Source organism: Heterodontus francisci, chromosome 16, assembly GCF_036365525.1.
Source record: "Heterodontus francisci isolate sHetFra1 chromosome 16, sHetFra1.hap1, whole genome shotgun sequence".
Lineage (NCBI taxonomy): Eukaryota > Metazoa > Chordata > Chondrichthyes > Heterodontiformes > Heterodontidae > Heterodontus > Heterodontus francisci.
The window spans coordinates 64,473,877-64,482,650 of record NC_090386.1 but is presented as its reverse complement, the minus strand read 5'-3'; the positions used below and the strand labels follow the sequence as shown (position 1 = coordinate 64,482,650).

The following is an 8,774-nucleotide window of genomic DNA, read 5'->3' as shown; positions in this document are numbered from 1 at the left end:
CCGCCCACCACCTCCTTAACTTCAGAGATGGTGAAGTTACCTCCCCGCAGCAGAATACCCAGGCCGGAGGAATGGCAATCATTACCCCCCGACCAGATCGATGGCCCGTGGGACCACCATCGCGACCACTGCCTGTAGGTGCTGAGGTGTGGTATTCCAGGCTTTGACCTTGGCGATGTACTCCAAGGTTGAAACACATCGCGTAGTAGATTTAGTGCTACGCACATTAATGGAAGCAATCCTTACACCCATTTTTTAAAAGTTAATTGTTGCTTCCCATACCATTTATCCTTGCTAGTCCCAGTCCTTTGGGATGTTCCTGCATACCCATCGTGTGCGCAAGCTGTTTCACATTAGTTGGGCTCAGAAACCCCTCCTGGTTTTTCATGCAGGGTTTGTTCCGCTGGGGTGACAGCGGGGTGGGGGGGCGGGTGTCTTGTTGGCAGCAAGGATTGGGTTGTCCTCTGCTGCTTCCGTCTGTTCCTCCTCGAAAACATCTGAGCACTTCTCACCTGTTGAGGACGTCCATCTGTTACAAGGTCACTGGTTTTAGTTGGGATAATTCTGTCTGGGGATGACATTTAGCTTGTGTCAACATTTCAAGGAATTGGTTATTTGGGACATTTACCATACTGATCCTGTGCTGTTTCTCTGTTCCAACTGCTCTGTCACCAAGCTGCTTAGTTATGTTAATTATGTTCAATGTATGTTATTGAGGCGCCAGATATGTTAATGAGCATATCACGTGTGTCTAGCTGTCAGTCAGCTCTGCCGTGTAGGCTGCTGGGACGAGAGTCGATTCCAAGATGGCGGCTGCAGCGCCGACAGGGATGAGCTCGGGGGGCCCGACCCTCACTGGGACCCTCAACAAGAAGAAAAAGCCATTCTTGGGCATGCCAGCGCCGCTGGGCTATGTGCCGGGTTTGGGCAGAGGGTGAGTTCAATCCCCAGTTTTCGCTTTTTCTTCGTGTTGCGAAGTGCGGCCGGGAGACAGACAGCAGCGGGCCGAGTGTGTAATGCCAGTATAGCGGCTGATGAACTGAAACATTCCCTTGAATTCAGGTTGGAGGCAACGAATTATATCATTCCTTATGCATAAGAAACTGAATGATGTACAGATGTCAACTGCCCATGTCTATCTGCCCGAATTGCCTAGTCTTCCCGAATTGCCTAGTCTTCGTATGTGAACATAACAGGATATTCGACTGGGTGGAAGGGAGTTAAAGGAGCGCCAGTCCCTTTCCATCTTCTCGTGTTCACACTTTGCAACAGGGGCCACAGGCTTTGTGGACATGGTTAGAAAGGGCAACATGTTGCACAGGGACCAAAGTCCTGAGCCCTAAGGAGGCCTGAAAAATATCGGACCAGTTTTGGATCAGTCCATTTTTTCAAATGTCAATGGTGAATCAGGCCCTATATAAGTGTAAATGAGCATATGAAAAATAGACAGGAAAAGATTGACTGATCTGTCTGTCCACCTGTCCCATATGAGGGGCCGAATGTCTTCGCCTAGAGGTACTGAGTACAGTTGTAGTGTCCAACTGTTTCCTGAGCCGAGATCAGCTGGCACAGGGATCGAATCTGGGAAATTCTGGTCCTTGTGGCTTAGTGCTACAAGTGATAATACTTTTACCCATGGTAGTCATGAGGGCAGCTAAATTCTACTGATGTTGCTTTCTGTTGAAAGATTTTTATGCATATTGAAAGCAATAGCCTAATGTGCATCAACAACAACTATTTATATAGCCTGTTGGATATAAAAGGTTCCGATGTGCTTCACAGGGGCATTGTAAAACAAAATATGACACCAAGCCTCAGAGATATTACAGCAGATGATTAAAAGCTTGGTCAAAGAGGTAGGCTTTAAAGAGGATAGAGAGGCTGAGAGGTTTTGGAGGGAATTCCAGGCCTTCAAACTTCAATTTCATTAACAGAGAGGGACCTGAGTTTGGAATATGGTGTCAGTTCACTGCTTTCCTTGACCCCAGGTTTTCTGTTGAATGACACTATGACACTTGTTTTTGTGGGTTTTTCTCTTCCAGTGGAAAGATTAGTGTAAATTTCAGTTTAACTTGTTAGTTACATAGTTTCAAGAAATTCCAGTTTGCTATATTCATACTGCAGGCCTAGTGTTTGCTTTTGCTTTGCTTTTTACAAAAGCATACAGTGTAAATCTGGAGTCAGAATTCTACCTGACTGGAGAGAAATTGTGATACTCCCTGAAGACAGTAGTCTGATGCACCAGTATACACCCAATACAATACCAAACTGAAATTGAAAAGTGACCAAAAGGTCTGTTGACGACCTTCCATCTAGCTACCTGTCCTCCACCCCACAGTGGGGGAGTGATCGTTCTAAGGTGCGCAGTTGCGAGCAATCTGGAAGGTACAATGCAGGCCACTCACAAATTGTCCCATTTAAGATAGCTCTGCAAAAATTTAAAGGTACCACACGTTAAAATGAGCAGGATGTGCAAAACAGGGAAAAAAGAGAAGGAATATTGCTGCAGGGCACCTTTTAAACCTACCTCATGTTACTTTGTGTTTTGAAAGTGTGCTTCTTTCCTTTGCACTGTCTAAACATTTATATTTTCCTGTCGGGAGAATAGCTCTGGACACAGTCTGCCTCTTGATTTTTTACTTCATTCATGGAATGTGGGCATCCCTAATTGCCCTTGAGAAGGTGGTGGTGAGCTGCCACCTTGAACTGCTGCAGTTGGGGTATAGGTACACCAACAGTGCCGTTAAGGGAGTTCCAGGATTTTGACCCCGTGACAAGGAAGGATTGGCAATATAGTTCCAAGTCAGGATGATGTGTGGCTTGGAGGGGAACTTGCAAGTGGTGGTGTTCCCATGCATCTGCCCCTGTCCTTCTAGGTGGTAGAGTTTGTGGGTTTGGAAGGTGCTGTCAAAGGAGCCTTGGTTAGTTGCTGCAGTGCATCTTGTAAATGGTACAAACTGCTGCCACTGTGCGTCGGTGGTGGATGGAGTGCCAATCAAGCAGGTTGTTCTTTCGTGGATGGTGTTGAGCTTCTTGAGTATTGTTGGAGCTACTCTCATCCAGGCAAGTGGAGAATATTCCATCACACTTGTTATGAGATTGCTTCTATTTTTATAAAATATGATAAGGACTTGTATTTGAATTATGGACTCCGATTCATCTACACTCTTGAAGTGATGGCTAAACTTTTTTATAAGAAGTCATCAGAAGGTTCTTGGATTTGGCTAGTAAACAAGTCTTACTGGAAGATCTGTGGATAATCACCCAGCAAGGGTTGTTTTGACTTGGTGGGGGGGGATGTTTACAAAGAAGTGACAGGTCAAGATTTATGGATGTCAGGAGGTTGGACCTTTGGAAGGTTTTAGTTTCAGTTTGAACTGTTAACAGCATTCAGTTGCTTCTTGTCTGCCAGAAGAACAACAGCTCATCTCTCTCTCTTGAAAACAAATCCTGCATCAAGTGTGTCAGATTCCTTTTTCCTCCGGTATTTGAAGAAGCCCTGCATGTTTGAAGGAACCTTCAGTATCGATTGTGTGGAAACTGAAACCTTGTTGCTGCATTCCTGTTGTAAGATCTATTTGGAGCCTCTGTAGCTGCATCTCTTAGAAAGCCAACCCAAACTGATCTTCAACATTGCCTGGAAAGAACTGTTCTAGGAAGATCCTAGTGACAGCCGCCTATACGCATTTGGGATGCCAAACCAAAACAAAGGACATCTTTCCAATCTATTTTTGTCTTCAAGTATGATCATGTATTGAGCTTAAGTGTTTAAACAAAAATCCCTTTTATTTTTCCCGGTTAACTGATGTGTCTGTGTGAGGGGCTAAGATAAGGCTTTAATATTTAAATTTGTGTGTATGTTTCACTTCTTCGTTATTGTTTCAGACTTGGTTTATAATAAACTGATAATTGTATTTATTAGAGAAACCTGGTTGGTGTGTTTTATTCAGGGGACAAATAGAGTCTATGCGTGACTATATCGGTAAGTGGGAAAATTTAAATATATGTTGTGACCTGCGGAAAAGGGGACTAGAATAAACAGTGCACTCCTCCCACCTCAGTCGTAAGACACTCCTGACTTGTGCCTTGTAGATGGTGGACAGGCATTGGGGAGACACGAGGTGAGTTACTCGCCACAAAATTCCCAGCCTCTGACTTGCTCTTGTAGCCACAGTATTTATCAGGCTGGTCCAGTTCAGTTTCTGGTCAGTGGTAACCCCCAGGATGTTGATAGTGGGAGATTCAGCAATCATAATGCTTTTGACATCAAGGGGAGGTGGATAGATTCTCTCTTATTTGAGATGGTCATTGGCTGGCACTGATGTGGCGCGAATGATACTTGCCACTTATTAGCCTGTGCATGGATGTTGTCCAGGTCTTGCTGCATCTGGACATGGGCTGCTTCAGTATCTGAGGAGTCGCAAATGGTGCTAAACATTGTGCAATCATCAGCGAACATCCTCACATCTGACCTGATGGAGGGAAGGTCATTGATGAAGCAGCTGAAGATGGTTGGGCGTAGGAAACTACCCTGAGGAACTCCTGCAGTGATGTCCTGGGCCTGAAATGATGGACCTCCAACAACCACAACCATCTTCCTTCGTGCTAGGTATGACTCCAACCAGGGGGAGTTTTCCCCTGATTCCCATTGACTCCAGTTTTACTAGCTGCTTGATGCCATGCTTGGTCAAATGCTGCTTTGATGTCAAGGGTAGTCACTCTCACCTCACCTCTTTTGTTTATGTAATGAGGTCAGGAGCCGAGTGGCCCTGGCGGAACCCAAACTGAGCGTCAGCGAGCAGGTTATTGCTGAGCAATTGCCGCTTGATATGGCAGTAATTGGCGGGGTTGGATTTGTCCTGATAGTACAATTGAAGACAAAGTCCTGACTTCACACTGAGCTCTTCCTCCATTGTGTTTTGTCGTACAACCACCATACTAAATGGAATAAATTGAGAATGGATCTAGCAGCTCAAAACTGGGCATCCATGAGGTGCTGTGTGCCATTGGTAGCAGGAGAGTAGTATTCCACCACAACCTGTATCCTCATGGCCTGGCATACTGCACTAGTACCATCAAGCCAAGGGATCAATCCTAGTTTCATGAAGAATGTAGACGAGCAGGCCAGGAACAGCACCAGTTGAACCTGAAAATAGTTGCTAACCTGGTGATGCTGCAACACAAGACACATGCATGCTAAAAAGTAAAAACAGAAAGCTATATACAGAGCTCAGCGATCCCACAACCAATTTATCAGGTCAAAGCTCCCCGGCTCTTTCACATCCAGTTGTGAATGGTGGTGGACAAGTAAGCAGCTGACGGGAAGAGGAGGCTCCATGACTATTCCCATTGCCAATAATGGCGGAGTCAGCACATGAGTACAGAAGACAAGGCTGAAGCATTTGCAACTAACCTCAGCCAGAAGTGCCATATGGATGATTTATCTCAGCTTCCTGTTGAGGTCCCTGCCATCAGTCTTCAGAGAATTTAATTCACTCCATGTAATATGGGAAACAGCTGATCGTATTGGATACAGAAACGCTATGGGCCCCAATAACATCCCGGCCGTAGAACCATAGAAAAAGGAGGCCGTTCAGCCCGTCGTGTCTGCGCCAGCCGAATAAACTAGCCTCCCAAACTAATCCCACCTTCCAGCACCTGGTCCATAGCCCTACCAATCACCCTAAATCTGTGTCCCCTGGTGACTGACCTCTCTGCCAGTGGGAAACAGGTCCTTCCTGTCCACTTTATCTAGGCCCCTCATAATTTTGTACACCTCAATCAAGTCACCCCTCAGCCTCCTCAGTTCCAGTTAAACCAACCCTAGCCTAGCCAATCTATCTTCATAGCTGCAACCTTCAAGCCCTGGCAACAGTCTTGTAAATCTCCTCTGTACTCTCTCCAGAGCAATTATGTCCTTTCTGTAATGTGGTGGAGACTTCTGCTGTAGAACTAGCTGTGCTTGTAGCCAAGCTGTACCAGTGTAGCTACAATACTGGCATCTACCCAACAAAGTGGAAAATTGCCCAGGTATGTTCTGTCCACCAAAAAAAGCAGCGCAATACAATTTGGCCAATTATCAGCTGATCAGCCTACTCTGAATCACTGACAGTGATGAAAGATGTCGTTGACTGTGCTATCAAATAGCACTTACCAATAACTTGATCACCGATGCTCAGTTTGGGTTCTGTCACGACCCCTTGGCTCCAGACCTCATTACAGCCTTGGTCAAAAAATGGACAAAAGAGCTGAATTGGTGAAGGTGAGAGTGACGGCCCTTGACATCAAGGCAGCATTTGACTGAGTGTCACGCCAAGGAGCCCTAGTAAAATTGTAGTTAACGGAAATCAGGGAAAAAATGCTCCTCTGGCTAGTGTTATTCCTCGTCCAAAGGAAGATGGTTGTGGTTGGTGGAGGCCAATCATTTCAGCCCCAGGACATCGCTGCAGGAATTCCTCAGGAGAGTGTCCAAGGCCCAACCATCTTCAGCTGTTTCATCAATCAATTTCCCTCCAATATAAGGTCAAAAGTGGGAATGTTCACCGATAATTGCCAGTGTTCAGTTCCATTTGCAACTTCAGATAATGAAGGAGCACTTGCCCACATCTCACAAGACCTGGACAACATTCCGGCTTGGCTGAAGAGTGGCAAATAATGTTTGCGCCTTACAAATCCAGATATCTCAACGAGAGTGAGTGTGACCACCTCCCCATGACATTCAGTGGCATTGCTATTGCTGAATTCCCCATCAACATTTGGGGATCACGATTGACCAGAAACTTAACTGGACCAGTCACATAAATACTATGGTTACAAGAGCAGATAAGAGGCTTGGTATTCTGCCATGTGACACACCACCTGGCTCACCAAACTCTTTCCACCATCTACAAGGCACAAGTCAGGAATGTGATGGAATACTTTCCATTTGATTGAATGAGTGCGGCTCCAACAACACTCAAGGAGCTCAGCACTATCCAGGACAAAGCAACCCACTTGATTTGCACTCCATTTACCACCTTAAACTTTCACTCCCTCCACCACCAGCGCATGATGGTAGCAGCAGCATATATCATCTACAAGATGCGCTGCAGCAATTCACCAAGGCTTCTTCCGCGGCACCTTCCAAACCCATGACTTCTACTGTCGTGAAGAGCAAGGGCAACACACATGGGAACACTACCTGCAAATTTCCCTCCCGAGTTGGAAATGTATCGCTGTTCATCGGCGCTGGGCCAAAATGGTGGAACACTCTACCTAACCACAGTGCAGAAATACCTTCAACACATGGACAGCACCGCTTCAAAAAGGTGGCTCACCACCACATTCTTATGAACAATAATTGCTAGCGATGCCCACATCTCATGATTGAATTTAGAAAATAATCAAACTGCATCCGAGATGAATAACTGCAGTGGAAATGGAGCTCTAACCACTCTGTGTTGGAATTAAATAGGTAAAATGAAAAAGCTGCTTTTTTTTGAAGAAAAATATATTGTTGACCTTAGTAGAGAAATGGTGTTGGGGAAATTGATGGGATTGAAGGCCGATAAATCCCCAGGGTCTGATGGTATGCGTCCCAGAGTACTTAAGGAAGTGGCCCTAGAAATAGTGGATGCATTGGTGGTCATCTTCCAAGATTCTATAGACTCTGGAACAGTTCCTACAGATTGAAGGGTAGCTAATGTAACCCCACTATTTAAAAAGGGAGATAGAGAGAAAGCAGGGAATTGTAGACCAGTCAGCCTGACGTTGGTAGTGGGGAAAATTCCAGAATCATTTATCAAAGATTTTATAGCAGAGCACTTAGAGAACAGTGGTAGAATCGGGCAGAGTCAGCATGGATTTACAAAAGGGAAATCATGCTTGACAAATCTAGAATTCTTCAAGGATGTAACTAGTAGAGTTGATGAGGGGAAGCCAGTGGATGTGGTTTATTTGGACGTTCAGAAGTTTTTCGACAAAAGTCCCACATAAGAGATTAGCATGTAAAATTAAAGTGCATGGGATGGGGGTAGTGTATTGCAATGGATAGAAAATTGGTTGGCAGACAAGAAACAGAGTAGGAATAAAGGGTCTTTTCCCGAATGGCAGGCAGTGGCTAGTGTGGTACCGCAGGAATCGGTGCTAGGACCCCAGCTATTCACAATATATATTAATGATTTAGATGAGGGAAATAAATGTAATATCTCCAAACTTGCAGATGACACAAAACTGGGTGAGTTGTGAGGAGGATGCAGAGAGGCTTTAGGGTGATTGGGACAAGTTGAGTGAGTGGGCCAATGCATGGCAAATGCTGTATAATGTGGATAAATGTGAGGTTATTCACTTTGGTAGCAAAAACAGGAAGGCAGATTATTATCTGAACGGCTATAAACTGAGAGAGGGGAGTATGCAGCGCGAACTGGGTGTTCTCATACACCAGTCGTTGAAGGTAAGCATGCAGATGCAAGAGACGGTAAAAAAGGCAAATAGTATGTTGGCCTTCATAGTGAGAGGATTCGAGTACAGAAGCATGGATGTCTTGCTGCAATTATACAGGGCCTTCATGAGTCCACACCTGGAATATTGTGTGCAGTTTTGGTCTCCTTATCTGAGGAAGGATGTTCTTGCTGTAGAGGGAGTGCAGCGAAGGTTTACCAGACTGATTCCTGGGATGGCGGGACTGACGTATGAGGAGAGATTGAGTCGGTTAGGATTATATTTGCAGGAGTTCAGAAGAATGAGGGGGATCTCCTAGAAACCTATAAAATTCTTACAGGACTTGACAGGGTAGA

At 45.2% G+C, this 8,774-nt stretch overlaps 1 protein-coding gene across 1 annotated transcript in view; it reads left to right on the top strand.

Moving 5' to 3' along the window:
• Positions 1 to 766: 766 nt before the first annotated feature.
• The window catches only part of prpf6 (PRP6 pre-mRNA processing factor 6 homolog (S. cerevisiae)), a 99,543-nt gene continuing 91,535 nt past the window's right edge, over positions 767 to 8,774 (top strand). Inside the window, exon 1 of the mRNA XM_068048281.1 lies at positions 767 to 934. Coding sequence (XP_067904382.1) covers positions 807 to 934 — 128 coding nt within the window. The 5' untranslated portion in view covers positions 767 to 806. The remainder of the gene's footprint in view (positions 935 to 8,774) is intronic.